The 20,435-nt window shown below is 45.0% G+C and overlaps 1 protein-coding gene across 2 annotated transcripts; it reads right to left on the bottom strand.

Annotated features, from left to right (window-relative positions):
* Positions 1 to 6,640: 6,640 nt before the first annotated feature.
* On the bottom strand, positions 6,641 to 19,782 carry zc3h4 (zinc finger CCCH-type containing 4). 2 transcript variants are annotated; one of them, XM_056442113.1, is made up of 14 exons: positions 19,161 to 19,782; positions 14,900 to 15,245; positions 14,694 to 14,807; positions 14,278 to 14,545; positions 13,886 to 14,043; positions 13,225 to 13,321; positions 12,982 to 13,118; positions 12,678 to 12,803; positions 12,040 to 12,151; positions 11,590 to 11,699; positions 10,965 to 11,434; positions 10,167 to 10,489; positions 9,768 to 10,010; positions 6,641 to 9,633 (listed from the first exon to the last, which is right to left on the bottom strand). In XM_056442113.1, exons 1-14 carry the CDS (start codon positions 19,238 to 19,240, stop codon positions 7,958 to 7,960), a joined length of 4,260 nt encoding a protein of 1,419 aa, XP_056298088.1. In that variant the 5' UTR covers positions 19,241 to 19,782; the 3' UTR covers positions 6,641 to 7,957. The 2 variants fall into 2 exon arrangements, with proteins under 2 accessions (XP_056298088.1, XP_056298089.1); XM_056442114.1 differs by lacking the exon at positions 19,161 to 19,782 and adding an exon at positions 17,898 to 19,152.
* Positions 19,783 to 20,435: the final 653 nt, after the last annotated feature.

Below are 20,435 nucleotides of genomic sequence, written 5' to 3'. Positions count from 1 at the left end.
CTTTTTTTACCGCCAGTAATGAAAATGCCTTCAACTCCTTAAACTATAATATAAACATTCAACTCAGCATGTATTGTTATTTTCTATATTTAATATGCTTGAATATTGTTTGTGTTGTATCCCCCCTCTCTTGCCCTTTTATCTATTTATTTTAACTTTCTTTGATCCTGCAGTGTTTTTTATGGTTTTATGATATCCCTGTTGTGTTTGTTGTTGTTATGGGGGGTTTCATCTGCTGTTCTTTGTTTGTTCTGTTCAGCACTTTGTAACCTTGTTACAAAAAGTGCTACGTTTATTGTAAATACATATTAAGAAGATTAAAAAAATGTGTCAGTTCAAATCACAGAATCTGTGAGATGAAATTTGAGTCGACGGGAGCCACCCGGCATATAATCATTGGATCGTGAGCAAATTAACACGTAAACAAAAAATATTTCTAACCTACTGAACGCAACACTTCTGGTTCAAACAATTAAACTAAACTCGACTGTCAGAATGACCCCATTGTTGATTACACATCCTAATCAGGTCAGATGACACAGCACAGCCAACATGTGAGGTCATCTTCAGCGATGTGAGTCTTATTGACAGAACAACTGTCAAGTCATGACACACACAGGAGTGGAGGATGTCGATTCAGAGGCTTCGGACCGGGTTTCTGCTCCACTGTCTCCCGACAAAGACAAAGTCACAGGCAGGAATTCACAGTTGCACATGTCCTGGCATTGGAGTGACGCTCTTATCTGGAGCAGTTTACAACAAGCAACTCACAGAGACCCACTCCCAGACCGGAGACAGCGTGGGCGCCAGGCGGGAGAGGAAAAAAACCCTATCGCAGGGAAACAATGTGGGCCTTACTTTTCTTTTCAGTTTGACGCAGATGATGGCACGAGCTGAACTGTTACAGGCGGTTTAAGTGTTCTCGGGGGGGGGGAGAAAAGGCCTTTAACAGTCATTGCCGGGCCCTCTGGGGTGGAACAAATCTTTTCGTTATTCCTTTTAACCTCTGTGACCTTTACGAAGCAGTGAATCCCAGGATGATGAATCAGGCAGACGAGCAGAGAGAGACTCAACACACCTTTATGAAGGAGACTGAAGGTGTCACGTGGCGCCCCCGCAGGCATGGAACGACACTGCAGACTCCAAATCCCGTCTGAAGTCCTCCTCTAAGAGGATCACGTCTTCTATATACACACACACACACTCGCCACAGGTGCCCCGACAGGGAGCTAAGCTGATTACTGGTGAAGAATGCAGAAAACGACACCAGGAACGAACTGGTGCTGGAGAACAGAAAACATGGGGCCCAGATATTTAGATCCACCCCCAGCACTGAGGGGAAAGCATCATATCATATCGTCAAATAGTATACAGGACTGTCTCAGAAAATTAGAATATTGTGATGAAGTTCTTTATTTTCTGTAATGCAATTAAAAAAACAAAAATGTCATGCATTCTGGATTCATTACAAATCAACTGAAATATTGCAAGCCTTTTATTCTTTTAATATTGCTGATTATGGTTTACAGCTTAAGAAAACTCAAATATCCTATCTCTAAATATTAGAATATCATGAAAAAGTATACTAGTAGGGTATTAAACAAATCACTTGAATTGTCTAATTAACTCGAAACACCTGCAAGGGTTTCCTGAGCCTTGACAAACACTCAGCTGTTATAAATCTTTTTTTTTACTTGGTCTGAGGAAATATTAAAATTTTATGAGATAGGATTTTAGAGTTTTCTTAAGCTGTAAGCCATAATCAGCAATATTAAAAGAATAAAAGGCTTGCAATATTTCAGTTGATTTGTAATGAATCCAGAATGCATGACATTTTTGTTTTTTTAATTGCATTACAGAAAATAAAGAACTTTATCACAATATTCTAATTTTCTGAGACAGTCCTGTATATTTATTTGTTAGGATCCAGGTCAAAATACAGCTAATAACATTTTTGGGGCGACTGACTAAAGTATTCATTGTACTATTAGTATATGTCTAAACCTTGTTGCTGTTATTAGTGATTCAGAATCACAGAATAATTATTTTGTCTTGACTCAAACTAAAACGTAGTTAAAACAGTAGTCGCATTGCGTCTACATTTGTGATCATGGTTTAGGAAACATTTCTATTTTTGTGAAAACAAAAAGGAGCACGAGTACAGGTATGAATATGTATTTCTGTGTGAATCGGTGTATACCTATGTGACCATGCATTGCAGCTGTATATGATCATGTACATGTCTGTATGCTGTGAGCGTGTTTCTCAAGAATTTAACAAAAGAAAAATAAACCAAAGTTTCAGTCCAATCATGTTCAGTCAAAGCCAAACTATTGTTTATGTGAGACACTTCCACAGACGTACAGGAATCCACCTCGCTAAATTATAGATGCCTGGATTAGTATGTGGGAAAGAAAATAATTGGCACAGAAGGAACAGTATGTGGTAAGACACGCCCACTCTTCATGTGGTAAAACCCGCCCACTCTTCTGTGACCTCAGATGGCCTCCCTCATTAGCATTTGTGACTTGCAGTGTTACACTGAGTTTCTGGTCCACACCGTCCCCTCCAGACACATTTAACGATCAGTTTCCAAACAAGGAAATTGAGTGACGTTCGCAAATGTGAAGTGACCACCGATTAGGAAGAGTGAAGCCAAGAAGGGTTATAAAGATAAGTCTGATTGTATAGAAGACTATGAACTAATACTCTCTTGATTTATACCCTCAGTAAACATTGTAGACATGAGTTTATGATTTTAATCTATAGTTTCAAGTCTTTTTCAATACAGCATGATTAGTACATGTTGCTCCATTTTGAGTCAAATAGACCATAAAGCAGGGTTGTACTTTTAGGTCTCTATCATGGAGTTGCCTGGTCTGGGAGCAGTTTGAGTTTCCATCTCACAACTTGAACCTTTCTGAGGTGGCTGTATTCAGCTAATGGATATTTGATATTAAACATAACAATGCATTGTGCCACAAGTCACAGAATAACTCCTTTTATTCAGTCTGCTTAAACTCGACCCCATTAAGCATCTTCGGATCTTAGTTTTGGAAACGGCTGACCGCAGTACGCCCATCGACAGAGACGCAATCTCGATCTCGTACATCAGTCATGAGATACAATATATTGTAGAATCCACGATGAATAAGATGTAAATTAGCTTGTTGCTAACTCTGGTGCAGCTGAGGAAGCCGTGCAATGTCCCTGTCAAATAAACAAATAGTGTGTGTGTGTGTGTGAGATAGGAAACCTTTGAGGTACTGGATGAACAGTGTGTCTTCCTGGAGCCAGTGTTGCAGGATGGGAGGGGAGCAGGCAGGAAGTGATTCACTGAAGCGCCGTAGCTCGCTTGGAAAAAAAATAGAAAAAAGGCGGCAGTGCTGAGATGCTGATCCAAATCCATGGAGGGCGAGCCGAGCAGCTTCAATTGCTAAGGATAGAAAAGAACACTGTCGGAAATGCTGACGGCATCACGTCTGCATTGGGACACATTTGGGGATTTAGGACTCTGGGTCCGATTTATCTGGCGAGGCCGGACGTGGTGGCGCCGTCAAAGGGAAGGAAAGAGGTCCACGTAAACTTGAGTTGGCTTGTTCCCAGTTAATCAGATCAAATTGGCAGTTCCCGCCCAGATCCCAATTTACAGCCAACTAAATAAAAAAGCAGTGGAGATCACCTCGCCAGAAACCTGTAAAACAATTACATAATCTTGCAAAGCTATACATCTGCATTAAATAACCAAATATAATATTTTAGATGAATAAGTTATGGCAAGCCACAAAGCATTCAGACAAGCAAATACACAACACATCTTGACAAAAGCAGCTCAAATTTAATCTTTTCTATTTTCACTGAAAAATGTAATCAAAACCAGTCAGTCAACACTGACTCTTTCAGGTTGAAGTTGTATATTTGCCTTTTTGAGGAAGAGGACAACGAGCCGAGTAAATCACTTCTCACACGTAGGTCAAATACAGATGGACTACACATTGAAACCGGATTGTGTGGAACTCAAACTGCTAACTGCACGAATAGATAATTAGTAACATGGACCGTAAAATACAAAAACCAAAGTATCTCGCTGTGAAAATGGCTTCACTCTCACATCGACGCAGTTTTCGAACCAGCCCGCATGGTGCAACAGCATAATAGGGTTCCTGAAACTCAGCTGTGGCTTTTGGTTCTTGATTTTCAGTGACATTAAACATTTGTCTGAGTGCGAACGAGTCCAACGACAGAGGGAGGGGGTGAGACTTTTAAATAAGTCTAAGAAAAGAGGTCAACTAAATGACCACAGTGGCAATGTTCCCAATTCACTAAACCCCACCCGTCTGGTTCACTAAGAACCTTAAAATAAGCTTTAGTGGTGGATTCATAAAACACAATCCCATTCTATGTGGATATTTTAGGATGACAAGGGAACGAAAACCGAAACAAAAGTTGTTGTTTTTCTGCCTGCTGTGAAGACGGACATGGCAGTTTCTACATTTAGCAGTTACTGCTGTCAACAATTCAATTCAGTTTATTTTGTACAGCCCAAAATCACAAATTAGCCTCAGAGGGCTTTACAGTCTGTACACATGCGACATCCTTGACCTTTGACTTCACATCGGATTAGGAAAAACTCCTAAGAAATAGAAAAAAACATTTCACAGGGAAAAAGAACCTTGAGAGCAACAGAGGAGGATCCCTCTCTCCGGATGGAGAGAAGCAATAGATGTCATGTGTCCAGAAGAACAGCATTACAGAGTAACTACACATTCAATGAACATGACAGAAAGTATGAATAATTGGTAGTAGGCATGGACCACGATCCAGATTTCCATATGACCTGATGCAATCGTGATGCACAGCCAGACAGCGGGGCCCGACAGCGTTCCCGAGGAATCTTATATTCCTCATGGACAATGGCCTCCAGCTCTCCAATGTTCTTCCCAAATCCCACTAGAGGTGACTGATGGACAGTCTTGAATCTTCCAGGAACTAAGAACTTCTGCTGCTTATTAATATGGCTTTCAGCTTTTTGGAGCCAACCTGTCTTGTGCTCTTGGGTCAGCAGTGGTGTGCATGATGGAGACCTTCAGCCTTTGGTATGCGCCTTACTGAAGAAAGTGAAACCTCAGAGCCAGCTGCAGGTCCTTTGCAGGGTTTTTTGGCCACCGGCCTCCACATACATCTAGTGGCAGCCGTTGATAGCTTCCTCTTTCTGCTACGTCCAGGGATAGTGGAGCCAGTGTTCCCGTAACTACGCTTCAAACGTTATCTCCAGGAACATTCAGGGCCGTTGCTATCTTTTTCCATCCGTTTCCTTGTTCGTGCAAGGCAATGATCTCTTTGGACAATTCCTCTGTATTTGATGTGTTCTATTTTAAGCACACCTGATGCAACTAATCAGGTGTTGATTGATTAGTTGCATCAGGTCTGCTTGAGACATCTGATTTGGAAATGTGTGATCTGATAAGGGATTCTATGAAGGGGGTTGCATCATTTTGAGACTGCAGTAGTGATTAAAAGTGGCATTGTGCATTGAATTAGGAGGAACCACTTGTATCATTTGTTGTCTTGAGTTATCTCAATTGTCCTTGTTTGAGTAGTTTATTGATAACAGATGAACATGTGGACATTTTAACAATAAACCTCACTTGAAGAAATAGAGAAAATACAGTTTTAACTGGTTGATCAGGTATCAACTTTATTTAAATACTTTAAACAACCTCACCTACAGTGCACAGTTAGAAAACGCTCACTTCTCCAAAGACAGGGTACTGGTCAAATGTACATAGCAGGAAAGAGCAAAAACAAACAACCTGAAAACAAACATAAAAAAATCAAAGCCGTAAAGGAAAGATCAAATCAACGAGGACTTCTTACACTTGCTATCGCTGCCGCTCAGCCACCAAAACGGGCTTTTTCATGACCTGCCAGGAGGCAGCAATAGATCATCTTTTGTTAGTTTGTATATTTACGCACTAAACCGAAATAAAAAAACACATCCGTCTCCTCTTCCCCGTTACGGGCTGCACTGCTGAGGTCAGCATATTCCTGTCTTATAAAATTATTCGGTTCCAAAACTGTCAAGTGAGGGATTACATTTTCCCTAGTATAAAAAAATAAATTAAAATGATCAACATTTATACACAGGACGGTCGATACTACTTTCTGGAACTTCTGAAGCTCCTCGACACGTTTTTATAAAGATTTTTGAAACGAGCTGTGGCAATGAAATCAACTGTTTGTGCTGAGGGGGGTAACACTAAGTGAAGGGAGAATCTCGGTTGGGATGGAAAGAATTAAAATGCTCAACCGAACTTTGAGTCCATCCCAAAATGATCATTTCCACCATGACGTGTGTGCTCCTTAAGCCGCAAGCATGAAAGAAGAGTGTTGGATAACTGTCTTTTTAAACACTTGTGCTACGATCAACAACGTGCTCCTCTTCATGCATGAGCTCCGGATGACTGGCAGCGTAAGATTCATGTGGGAATTGACTTTTAGGTCCAAAGCCTCGTTTCTGATCGTCACACTGAACTGATGAGGCTCAACCGACTCTGTCCCACCACACACTCAAAGAAGCTGCAGACCCTGTCCTGGAACTTTCAACAACACGGTTAATAAAATCAAAGTAACTCAAAGGTAAAGGCTAGACGGAGACTTCTTATTTTTAATACGGTGAAATTATCAAATGTAAAACAAGCATTTTACACAGTAAAGCTATGTTGTGTTCTTTTCCGCAGAATGCAAAAGAAGACTTGTTGAATGTAACCGTCTCATGCTGTGGATTATGGAGGACGAAAACTGACTAAATAAATACTAAAATTAATGAATATGCCATTAAACACACTGAAAATAATATTAAAACATACGTAGGTATTTGTGGAATAAATTTGAAAAAATAAAAATGTCAGTTTTAAATTTGCTTCTTCATTAATCCTCGTTATAGATTTTGTTGATACTTTTATAAAAAAATATAGTATTCTGGCGGGTTCCGTGCTCCAGAAGGACTGACCGTCTTCTTGCTAAAATGGGACATGGGGAACTTTTCCATCTCTTCCACCTCCAATGAATAATTTAACAACTCTCCATTCTCACAGAAAGATAAAACAAAAAAGAGAAAGCAACAGGACCGCTGAAAGGGAGCAAAGCACGGAGCCGAAGGAACCACAGGGGTGAAAGAGGGAGAACCGAGAGCCACTTCAGCAGTTACTTCAGGTAAGAGCAAAATATCAGAAATGAAACGGTACATATCGAGCTGGAGGAGCTACAGACATTAAAAAACTAATACACAGACAGGAAAATAAATACTACCAAAAGAAAGAAAAAAGAAGAAGCAGAAGAGAGATTTTAAGTTTACGTATTTGCAATTGTTACTGCGTTATATTTTCTTTTAAAGTATGCTAATGTTTGACCAAACTTGCCGATCCGCTTCAGTGCCGTTCCTTTAATTGCAAAAACTTTTATGGGGGAAAGCTGAGCTGTATCCCATCATTTCCTCTGTTGCCCGAGTCAACTTTGACCGACGAAAATGAAACCGTCTTCAAGGTGAGGAGATGATGTAGGAACTGAAATGGAGAGGATGAATGAAAGTCTAAAAAGTTCTGTATAAATGTGTTTTAGTTGCCTCCTTAACAACGGTGTTCATTTGAGCGATGAGAAGAGGAGAATACATTTATATATACATCCATACGTTTGTTTAAAATAGATATTTAACTTTAAACCCTTCCTATAACCCAAGAGTTTTATAGAATCTGCAACACTGTGCTAAAGTGTGTGTGTGTGTGTGTGTGTGTTTGTTCACAAAGGTTTGTCTTCTTAACCTTCTTACAGTCTTACGGGCAGTCGCCTCAGTGCGCTTTTTCTTCTCCTTTTCACCGATCTGTTCAGTGTCCAAAAAGATGACGACCGTCTGTACGACGGGCATCAGGGTTCAACGGTCCTTTAGGGGGGGGGGGGGTCACTGGCAGAAGGGCGAGGCTGTGGGGTCAAAGCCTTTGAAAACGTCTTTCAGCGAGGCTTTGTCCTGCTCTGAGGTCGCCTGGTCGGGCTGCACTGGGCTGTTGCCTCCGTAGGGGCTGCCCGTCCCGCCGGTCTTGGCCGCCTGCTTCACCACGCTATATAGAGAGGCCACCGGGAGGTTATGGACGCCCGCGGGCCCCTGTTCACCGGCAGCTCCGGGAGCGCCCTGGCCTCCGCCGGCTGCGGCAGGGCCCCCCTGGGCGGTGGCGTTGGGCGAGGGCGCGGGCTTGGGGCGGGGCCTGTTGTAGCTGTTGTATCGGTCGGTTCCCAGCTCGGCGCTTTTTTCCGGCTCCGGCTGGTCCAACGCAGACTTCCGGACAAACAGAGGCTCCTTGGACTTGGGTTTGACTGCCGCGGGGTCGCTGGGTTTGGACTCTGTGCTGGCTGAGTTGGGGGAGTTGCTGGAGCCGCCGCTGACACCAGGGCTGGCTGGTTTGTTAGTCCGAGGGTTATAAAGACTGATGCTGCTCAGCACGCTGGCTCCCCCTGGTGGCCCGACTCCCACACCGCGGCCTGCCCCACCTGAGGAGAGCAACCGTGGGTCGTAGGGGGCGATGGTGGGCGGGGAGGAGCTGGATGTGGTTGCCTGGGGAGTAGCGACAGCGGGAGGAGGCGCGGGGTCGGATGGTTGTTTCAGTGCCGACTTCTGCGGCTGCAGACGGGGGTCGGTGAGGCCTTTACGGGACATGCGGGGGTCAACAGGCTTTTCTACCAGCGGGGGAGGCGGGCCCAGCAATGACATGGGGGCGACAGGTGTGGGCAGGTGAGGAGGGGAGGGAGCCTGGGAGGGGCTGGAGTTGACGGTCTTCAGGATACGAGACAGCAGTTCAAAATCTGGGAGGGAGGAGGAGGAAGAGGAAGAAGAGGGAGCAGGGCGGTCCAGTGAGGAGGGAGGGGGCTGAGCGGGAGGTGGCTGTGGTTGAGGGAGCGGCGTTTGGAGTGGCGGTTGAGTGCGGGGCAGACGCAGGTCTACGGAGGGCACGGAAGGGATGCCCGGTGGGAGTGGAAGGAGGTCCTGCTTGGGGAGAGGTAGAGGGAGGAGATCTTCGGGAGACCAGGTGATGGTTTTGGAGAAGGCCGGCATGTGGAGAAGGATATCCTTCTTAATGTGGCTGAACTGCTGCAGCTGCGAGCGCGGGTCTCTCAGAGCCATGCCCATGAGCGGGTCCAGAGGAATCGGCACCGGCTTGTCCCGTAGAGCCCGCTCAGTCTCCTCCTCCTCCACTGCCGGGGCTGTGAGCGGCGGGGGCTTGTAGACCGGAGGCAGCTCCGGTTTGGGAGTGGGAGGCGAGCGGGAGGAGGGTCCCACCGAAGCGGGAGGCGCTATCCGGGCCAACCTGGGGTCCGCAGGCGGTCCGGCGGACGACAGAGTCGGCACGGGATGGGCGGAGTCACCCGAGTCCGTGGCTCGCGCCAGGCGCGGATCCCGTGCCAAGCGGGGGTCCGCCGGCCGAGCCGGAGCGCTGACGGGAGGGGCCTTCTGGAGGCGGGGGTCGCTCGGGGGGCCGTCGGATTTCTGCGGAGCCTGGGTCTGCTGACGGAGCGTCTTCAAGATGGAGGTCACGCTACCGCCACCATCCTCATCCTCACTGGAGTACCAGTTCCCCGAGTCACCTGAGAAAGAAGAACACACAAAAGTCAAATAGATGTACTTTAAACCGGTCGGGTTGATGCCACCAAAAGGAATCCGTCACGGCGTCACGTCTCACTGCCGCGCACTAAGACACCAACAGGTGCGTGTCCTCTACCTTCAGTGTCTCGGCTCTTCTCTGCTCCTCCCTCCGCCATCCTGCGAGCTCTCTCCTCCTCCTCCTGCTGCTTCTGTTGGATCCTCATGAACATGACGCGCTGCGCGGGGGGCAGGAAGTCGGGCACGGACATCCCTCCCTGATTGGCTGACGCTCCATTAGCAGAGCCGTCTGGGCCGCCAGGCTGATTTCCAACATTTCCGTCTCTCTCGTCCATACCAGCAAAACCCTGGTAGTTGTCACCTGAGAGGAAGCAGCAGGGTGTCGGAGCAGAAGCAGTAATACCCCATTCCCACCAAAATGAGCTCATCTATGTTGTTGTCATACTGTGCATCAATCAGCTGCACAAAAAGCTCATTTGCTACTTGGCCTTTAATCGTGTGATTACTGGAGGCTCACCTTCTTGCACCACTCCCTCCATCTGCATACCGTCCTGCTGATTGAAGAAGGTATTAAAGAAGTTTCCTCCTCCCGGAGGAGGACCTGGAGGAGGACCTGGAGGAGGACCTGGAGGAGGGCCGTCGCCGGAGGGGAATCCTCCCATCATGGGCGGTCCTCCGGGGCCCATGTTTGGGGGCCCCTGGTTCATCCCGAGGTTGGGGCCCATGTTCTGCATGTCAGGGGGCATCATCCCCGGGGGAGCAGGGAAGCAGGGTGGGGGGCCACCGGGGGCCCCTTGGGGTGGTGGGGTCTGGCCCTGAGTGGTGCTGGGAGTCTGGCCTCTGATAGAGGGAGGAGAGGAGTTCAGATTCACAGAGTGGGATTCAAAGAGAATGTGCAGGGTGAAAACAAGAAGATTGAAAGAGAAACTCACTGAATCCACTGTTTTTGAAATAGTATTATCTCACTTTCCCTGTAGACTAACTTTTAGAACTGGGTAGTGCGTCTACAGCTGTTGTTGACTCGTCCTAGTGGTCATGTGTGACTTTAACTGTGTGGGGTGCTGATGGAGAAGGGGGAACGTGCCGCAGAGAGAAACCTGGACATAATTGTTGTTGAACAGCTCTTAACTATTTTCAGAGACTTCTTTCAATCCTACTTCATAATCCAAAATTTGAGTTTTCCTTTAACGAGGTGCACGTGACAACTGAACCTGGACTGCGTCGCTCTTTTCTTAAGATCAGCCGCTGCATTTTCGACACGTGTGAAAACAAGAGTTTCTCTTTTATTCTTCATGTTTCCTTTGGGATTTCTTACCTGACGGCCAGTTTATGAGCCAGTTGCCCTGTCGGCTTCACTTTAATCTCAAACAGCGAGGGGATCTTTTTCCCTCCGCAACCTCCCATTCCGCCACAAGGAGGTGGGGGGCCCATGTGGGGGGGAGGGACATTGAGATTTGGGGGCCCGCCTTGGAAGGGACTTCCGTCCGGGGGCGGACCAACACAGGGGTTAGGCCCACAAGGTCCCCCGGGCCCGGGCCCTGGACCAGGGGGACATTTGTTGGTCATGGGCCCCTGGTTAGGTCCAGGAGGACCTCCAAAGTCACCCACCGGAGGGCCGCAAAAGTCCCCAGGCCCCTGGTTGGCGTCCAGAGGGACTGGCCGAGGAGGGGTGGGGAGGAGACCAACTCCAGGAGGGGGTTTGGGGAGGGGGTTGATCCCCTGCTTCTTCAGCTCCTCCACCTCCTTCTCATCCTCGGCTCCGGCCTCGGCGTCCTCTGCCAGCATCTAGAAAACAAAACAAAATGATATTTATAAAAAAAACAAAAAGAGCTTTCAAAAGGAGCTGGCCGTACATATGAAACTAATAATAAATACAATACAAATGTAAAGATCTAGAAAATAGCATAGGGAGCGGGGGAGCAGCGTGAAGAGGGTGCTACCTTGTTGAGCAGGTCCTGGGTGTCATCGTTGAGGGCGTCATGGGAAAACATGCACTCGTCGCCGTTGACGCAGTTCCCCGTGGTGTGGAACAGCTTGCAGGGGAACTCACGTGGCGCTGAAGTCAAGGAGGAACAACAAACTGGACAGAACACACACACACTTCTCCATGTTGTACTCATTATGAATCCCACTGCTTCGCTTGGCAAGAACCGCCTTGAGAAATTCAGGCGCTTGGATTGGCCCTGCGCTGGCCAATGGGCTATCCTGACCCTCACCACTGGAAGTCAATGCTTATCCCGAAACAACCGCCTCTCCTTTAGCGGCTACGCGGTGCACGTCCTGTCGAAAAGAGCAGTCGGATTCATAATTTCGCGGTTAAACAAATTGGCAGCTTTAACATTCCCTTGATCCTTTTATAGCAATACCAAGTGGTCAAATGTAAAGGATATCATGCATGTAAGGACAGTGGTCTGCTCGGGCACAGAATCCGGTGATGTAGAACTTGCACAGCTCCTTCTTCTTGGGCAGCTCGATGTCGTGGCTGAAGTTGCAGTGGTCCCCCTGGTGGTTGAGAAAAAAAAGTAAAGGGTCAGAATGAACACGTTTGAAAGAGCTAACGGAAAACTGATGAACCTAAATCAATGTTTCCTTTTTTTTCCACAGGAGAATTATTTGAGTTCAAGCATATTTTAGAACATTTGTAGCCATTTTAACTCCAAGTTGAACTGTTTCTTTAGATAGCAGGTCATCTGAAAGCCGAGAGACCGGAGTAATTTGAGCTCAAAATAGTGGAAGTTGTTCTAGTCATGAATCAAAATTAATCAAATTCATTTGAAGGGCTAAGGACACCATGGTGGAAGTAAATTATGGCAATATTCATGCTATAATATGTCTCTTAAGTTGTTTCAACTTTTGGGTTGAAACCATTTGTTACACAGATTTGGTGCTAAATTACTAAATAAATGTCCCACTAAAGAATTAATAAAAATTATCCCTCCAAAACACCAAATGACGACACCAGGACCTTAAAGAACACCAGAGACCAATCCATAATGTGATTATTGGGTATCAGAAACATGACTCTTACCCAGGTGCAGCGCCCCTCGATGTAGTACTTGCAGATGGCCTTTCCTTTCTTATCCTGGTGCTTCTCGTTCATATTCCTCCTCCCTGGTCCCGGTCCATCGCGTCCATCGCCTCCACCACCTCCGTCCTAAAATATAACACAAAGCGAAAGCAGAGTGTGAATCAATAAGTAAGAACGAGAAGATGAATATATTTTTAGTTTACCAGACTGGAGTGACACCGATATTTGAATGAACTCACATTGAATTCATCAGCTTTATATCGGGACACTTTGGGCTGATCTGACAACAGTACAAAAGCCTCACCCCGTTGTCCATGTCCCCGTTGTTGTCGTCGTCATTGCCCATGTCGCCTCTTCCTCTCCCGCGGTTTCGACCTCTTCCTCCTCTGATCATGCCCCGTCCTCCTTTACCCCTCCCTCGCCCGCGGCCACCTTTCATCCCTGGTAAAGAAATTGAAGACAGCATGAGAGCCTGAACTGAATGAGCCTTTTCTTTAGGAACAGTAAAGAAGAAACACACACACACACACACACACTCCAAACTCACCTCTGCCTCTGTCTTTGGACTTCTTGTACTGGTTGAGTTCCTTTGAGTAGTCATCGTAGTCATCGTCGCCGATGTTGTCATAGTCCTCCTCTCCAAACTGTAAGAACATATTTTAGGTGTCAAGCATCACATATTTAAAGGAGTAGTCTTTTTTAAGTGGGTTGTATGAGGTATTTACTCATGGTTAGTGTATTACCTATTATAAGTACTATTGTTATTACCTGCTATCAGATCATTGTCTGTTACCGGGCACTGAATCATTTAACGATACTTGCTTCAAATTCACGAGAGCAGTTCAGTAAAGTACTGAAAATATCATGCAGATGACGTAGACTTAAAAGGATATCGACTTTATTTGTAGAGGTGTCTAAAATATGTGTTGAGCCAGACTGAAGGTTCTGAGTGTAGCTGGTTTACATCATAACTCACACAATAGGCCTTCAAATTTGTTTTCATGTACAATAATAATTATTCCATCGCTCTCCCTAAAACCACCATCCGGCTTGAGTGAAACACTTTCTCACGAAAAAACCAAAGGACATCTTTGGCTCCGAGTGTTTTTCTTTGGTTTACTGGAATGTTTCCATGTGAAATATAATATAATATAATTAAACAGACCCCCGTTTAGACAGCAGGTCTTATCCTGGACCCCACGCCTCACCTCCATCTCTTCTCCATAGCCGTCTCCATCGTCGTTATCTCCCCCCATCTTCCCCCCTCCACCACGGCCTCCCCTTCCTCTGCCACCTCCTCCTCGTCCCCTCCTCCCTCCCCTCATTCCTCCACGGCCTCGCTGGTTCTTCATGCGACCTTTGCCCCCTGCGGAGACAAAAAGGATGAACAAAGCGAGTCAGATCTTTTGTCCGTTCATAAACGTGCAAATGAAAGACAGCGACACATTATTTTGAAAGTCTGTTCCTAAAAGGAACTAAAAAAATAAATAAATACACATTTCCATAAATGTAGTTGGGGGGCCTTTCCACCACATCTGGCATCTCACAAACACACACACACACACACACAAGATTCAATCTCAGACAGACAAATATTTACCGTGCATAAGTCTGTTTTTCAACTCCAACAGCTTTGACCCGACCGCCGAGGAGCCGCCTCGTCCGCCACCCCGGCCGCCTCCTCCCTCCTTGGCCTTCCGGTACTGGTTGAGCTCTTTGGTGAAGTCGTCATAGTCCTCGTCCCCAATGTCCTCCTCTTCCTCCCCCTCAAAGTTTTCCTCTTCGAATTCGTCATAGCCTGCGTAGCTCTGCTTGTCCATCTTCATGTAGTTGCCCTTCTTTGGGCCGCCGTAGCCCCCCCCGTGTGTCTGGAGACGGGTTCACGCGTTAGGACATTTTACTTTGCACGGAACTTTGATTGAATATTGACTCATCGGGAATATTTAAAGTGACTTTTAAAGAAACAAACATTTGACTAAAATACATTTAGCAATCAATCTAGATCTTTTGACTCACAGGCGGCGGAGGGTACTGTGGACTGTACTCTCTGTACTTCCGCTTCTTCTCACTGGGACTGTAGTCAGAGTCGTCACTGAAGTCGGAGTGGTCGTCATCAGAGGACGCATGGCGCTGAGAGGGACAAATAATAGATCAAATCAGAGAAAGAAGTGGAAATAAAAAGGTGGGTTTTATCGCGGTTCTGTACTCGTCGACAGTCTTACTTTGTGTTTGGATTTGCGTTTCTTCTTGGACCTCCTCTTCTCTCGATCCCTGTCCTTCTTCCTTTTCCTCTTGCGACGGTGGGATCTCTCGTCGTCCGAGTTGCTGCTGGCGTGGCCCTCCTTGCTTCGACGGGGCCTCTCGCCAGCCCCGTCACCTCCGACTTCGCCACCTTCGCCTGCTTCATCACCGCCATCTCCTCCTCCTCCTCCTCCTCCTCCTCCTCCTACTACTGGTGCTGCTACTGCTCCTGCAGCTGCTACAGAAGTACCTCCACCGATGTCCTCCTCCTCTACTTCTCCCCCGTCATCTTCCAGCTCGCCCTCCTCCAGCTCTACATCCTCCGGCCTGTATACGTTAAAAAAAAACACAAACGGGTTACACATGTTACTTTCTCGTGGCCTGTGGCTCACTCCGCTCAGCTTCAGTAAAGTTTTGGAAACCATTAAAAAAACAAAAAAAGATTTCCAAAAACACAAATGTGTATCTTATGGTTTGTTTTCAGCGGTCATGGATGAAAAAGGAGTACAGAGGCTCGGCGCGGTTGACATGAAGTACTGTGATACTTTAAGGATTCATAATGTAGCCAGCACACATGTTAAAGTGGCGATATTTCCATTTTTGAAAGTCAAACCAGGGTTAACTAAAACAAATTATTTCAAAGGAATTGAGGACCTGCTCAGCATCTAACAGCAGGCTGAGACCCTGACTGAGATATATCAGTCATTTGAAAAAGTGTCTATTGGGTATTCCTGTCACTTTTCTTCCTTTTTTTCAGTTTAAAAATGCAAGTAGGTCTTTTTAAATGCCTATGACTGCAATGTTTCATGTACTTACATATATATACGTATACATATATATATATACATATAGATATATACATATTTATATATATATATCGTCAGCCGCTAAACAAGCTGCCACAGGATATTAAGTCAATACAAGGATGAGATTAAATAAACATGTTGCGGCCCTGATACATTTTCATTAAATATGTAGAAAGCAGCTATTGTCAAAATCTACCATTCTAATTAGATTTTACCAAATCTAGTTGTGTCTCCCAAAGCAAGTGTCACGTGGGGGGAAGGGGGGACTGGGGTCCTACTGTGGTATTAGTGGGACAAGCACAGAAATGATGACCAATGCGCTGTTACTGTGGTCAACTGCCAGACCATGAGGTCCCTATTGACATGGATCACATACAGGCCTGATCTTGTAGAGGCTGGTGGTTGTGGGAGTGAGTTGAGTATTGTGTGTGTGTGTGGGGGCAGCCAAAACTGCCATTAAAACTAAATTCCAAAAGCATTGATGGTTTTTTACATCAAACGAATACAAATTAGTAGCACGCACTGTTTCCTCCCCTACCAGTCACAATTGTATCTAAGATCATAACCACCTATGGACCATATTTTTAACAGGGTTTCACTCAATAGTCAGCATTATTTTTGTAACAGGCGAGGATGGAGATCACATTTGAAACTCGCTGTCAGAGCCATCAGGTCCCGTCTCACACCCAAAGGGCTTTCTGCAGCAGGCTGGGAGGGAGGCCTGAGGCCTCGGGGAATGTGACAAGGATTCTCCACATTACAGCATCCTGAAAACTAAAATCCATCAAAGAGCAACCGGTGAACGGAGGAGACAAAGCAGGTGATGGTTTTGAGGCAAATTGTGTGCACACACACACACACAGCATCCCACCACATCCTCAGCTTGCCTGCTTCCTCTGGGGAAACGGAGCAATAATAAGCCGTAATTGTACGTGCTTCGTACAAATCTGTGAATTAATACAGTCCTACGAAGACTTGCTTTCTTTCAGCAACCGGTGAACGCTACACAGATTATTTCATCCTTGGAACAGAACGAATGCAAAGAAAACTTTTTTATTTTTTCTGACAGAATATGCTTTCGTTTGAACATTCTGTTAGGGGTCGGCTATAGCTCATGGGGAGAGTGGTCAGCCCGTAACCACACGGTACCTGGTTCAATGTCAAAGTGCAAGACACTGAACCCCCAGTTGCTTCACTGTAGCCCACTGTGCCTTAATAACAAAGGATTGTTCAAATGCAGAGAACAATTTCCCCACTGTGGGATCAATAAAGTGTAAATTATTAATATTCTATTGAAGTCCAACCAGTTTGTGAACTTGCCAAGTCTGAAGCCACGAAACATTTACCAAAACCTTCAGATTGGAGGGAGTTGCTGGGATTTTAACAGTGGCACTTTTGTTGCTTAACGTTGCTGAACTCTTCACAGGTTCCTTGTTCCTGCACCAGCTCCTAGCTCTGAATGCAATCACTGCAAATTCAGTAACATCGTCTCAAAAAGCCAACTCACTAACGGCCGTGTGCCATGACGCTGGCCCGCAAATCAAAAACCCTGTAGAGGGGTCGGACATACAGACCAGTCACAATGGAGGCTCCTCTATCACAGGGATTTCACTGTGCTATGGGAGCAGGTCTTAATGAATAGGGAGTGGCTGGGCTTCACTATAGGCAGAAATTGGGGCCTCCCTGGTCTGAGATGCTGTGCAAACATCACCTGCTGCCAACAATGTGCTGGTTGCAGTGGGAAAAAACAACTTACAATGCAAACAAACTCTATCTAGACTTCCTAGACTTCTCTTACTCAGCCAAAGTTAACCTACAGTCGACTAAAAAACAGACCGTTATAGGAAAAACTGTTATTGATCAGAGCCAAAACAGGTACCCATGTACTGCTGACAACTAAATGCAGACCAGGTACTTCATCCTTACTAATAAGGTCCCATTTATGCCCACTGTTGCTACACCAACCCGATATCAACATCTCTGACCATGCCCAGCTAGCAGACAACCACTAAGTTCTAAAAGTTCAACAAAGCAAAAGATCGATCTAATCTAAGAGGGATGGCTGAATCACAGGATTTACCATGCATTATGGTACATTGTTAGCTCAGTGGATGAGTCCATTATCAACTAACTCTAGAAGCAAAGGGCCGTGATTAAAGTGGGGAATACTTACTGTGTCAGTTCTTCACATATTGCACTCAAAAACATTGAAAACGTTTTGTTTTTTTTGTTCCCGAATCTTTTAAGGGGACACTAGAGGGGTTTGTGGGACTTGGCAATGGGGCCAACTGAGGTATAACATGCAGCACATTTGCCAACTGGGGATTGTGGAGACAAAAAAAGGGAACTTTGTGTTTGACTTGAAACACTTCTGGGATGCTTTGCAGACGTTTTACACTTTTTTGGGGGGGTGGGGGTACTTTTGTGGATGGTTGGGACGACTGTGAATAAAAGTGATGTGTTAATCAGACACGCATTAATGACAGCACGTAGCAGTTAGCTAGACACGCTAGCTAAAGTAAGCTAACAGGCTACACAAAGGATTAGTCGATCACGTACATTTGCAAACATTATATATTTTACGGTTGGTTAACGTTTGAGAAACGAGGGGGGAACAATCCCACATATTACAAGGACGAACCGGGACTTACGATATGCGCTCATAAGAGCGTTATTAACGGAGAAATACGACGACCCGAGAGATATTGGTAAGTGCGTAGAGATAAACGAGGTTCCATGTTGGCGGTACGTTCACACCAACTGACCGAATTTTACGGTGATTGAAACGCCGTTACTGGTCCATCCACAAACACGCAGTTGATACTAAAGTTATCAGTTAACGCGACGTTTGTATCGACAGAGCACTTTAAAACGCAGACGTGAGATTACCATCAAGTATACACATTAGCCGTTAGCTTAGCCGGCCTCGCTCGTGCCAACAAGCCAATGCTACTCCGTTAGCTTGAAGTAGGCCGCTCGCCAGTGAAAGACTGTCGGACGGTTTGAGAATATGTTGCAGAACAGCACACAACAAAAAATGTAATCAAAGAAAATTAGTTAATTTTTTTGTACAAAATGGGAACGTTATCAACCGATGCTTTGTAATCGCTGAATTGTCGAGAATGTCGGTGACGGTATTGTTAATCAGCTCTTTCAACCTCGTCTTTCTTTCTTCATACAAGTTGGCTCGAGTCGATTGGTCGATGATTGAGGTAACGTAATAAAATACAGGGAATAACGTTATTCCTGGTGAGATTTGGCCTCCCAGATGGCGGTGTCGTGTCAACATGGCGTTCTTTACCTCTGTACTCGTTTTCCAAAAAAGGCGAGTTTAATCCCTCTGACAGAAAAATGAAAAAGAAACCCCGGGCTTTTTGTGTAAAAGCACAGGACAAATAAATAAATTCATATAAATATGATTGTAGAATTACTCGACCTTTCGTCAGTCAGGAGACTGTTGTGTTCGTGGTTGGTAGTTGGGGAGTTTGGATGGACAGTCATGCTTTCCACAGCCATTTCCTCTAGCTACATTGAGGTGCAAAAAAATTACAACTCGACACTGGAATCTACTGGCTTATGCGTCACTTCACTAGGATCTACTTGTTTTTGGTTTTAAGGAAGAGTTTCAGTTCATAGTAGGCAATTCTCCACTACAGTTGTAAGAGAAATATGATGAAATTGAGTCCTGACGTTCTCCGTCCTACAGTTGCGATGTGAAATGACGACTGATCAACTTAAAATGGCCGACTGTCTTCTCAAAAGAGAAAAGGGGCGGGTTTCTCCGAGAATGACATCATGACGAATAACGTTCGTGTCCGCTTCGCACGGAAACTGCCGAATGGGGATTGTAGAAGGGTAAAGTTGGCCTCCGAGCTTGACTCGCAGGTGGACTTGCAGAGCAAATATTGATCAGAGAATATCAGAATCAGAACAGTTTATTGCCAAGTACGTTATACATACAAGGATATGTACACACATATATTACACATAAACATTAATATATAATTAATCCATAATAATATTTTATTATGCTTACTTTTTCATTTGCCTTAACATCACCTTTAGTTTGATATTTTCACATTGATATTGTCACATTGATATGGTCACATTGTACCTACATATACATTTCCTTACTGTTGTACTACCTGTTTATATCTGTTTATACATATATTTATTACATCTCAATGAGCAATGATTTGTTCCATTTCTGCTTACATTAAATGCATTCTCTCTTTCCATACGGTTACAACTACCTATTTACACATGCTATATTGTATCTCTATATTTTAAGTGCAGCACTATACTTCATCTCTTATATTATATTTTTGAACCTACACGTTGTTCCTTTTTTATAATATATATTTATTTGAGCATTCCAAAAAAGACAGTGCCAACGACTGCTTCTCTGTAATTGTAGTGCATATGACAATAAGTACATTGAAATTAAGCGGTCTCAACCTCCGTTAATAATGCAGAACTTTGCTTAGATAATGTTATCATTATTTCAAGTGATGTTTTTCGAGGTGCAGTATTCAAACAATTAAACTCTTTCAAATTGCAGTTGCTCCATTAACACAATTTCGCACAGTGAACCTGGGGCTTTATGGGACCCTGTGGGAGATCAGATATTGCCTGTCTTATGAAATGTTATAGTTACAGTGATGGTTTTGTAGCATGCCAGGGTATGAGAAATTTGGAGAAAGGTTCAACA

This window comes from Pseudoliparis swirei, chromosome 20 (genome assembly GCF_029220125.1).
Source record: "Pseudoliparis swirei isolate HS2019 ecotype Mariana Trench chromosome 20, NWPU_hadal_v1, whole genome shotgun sequence".
Classification (NCBI taxonomy): Eukaryota; Metazoa; Chordata; class Actinopteri; order Perciformes; family Liparidae; genus Pseudoliparis; species Pseudoliparis swirei.
The sequence above is the reverse complement of the archived record's forward strand: the minus strand, read 5'-3'. Positions and strand labels throughout refer to the sequence as shown.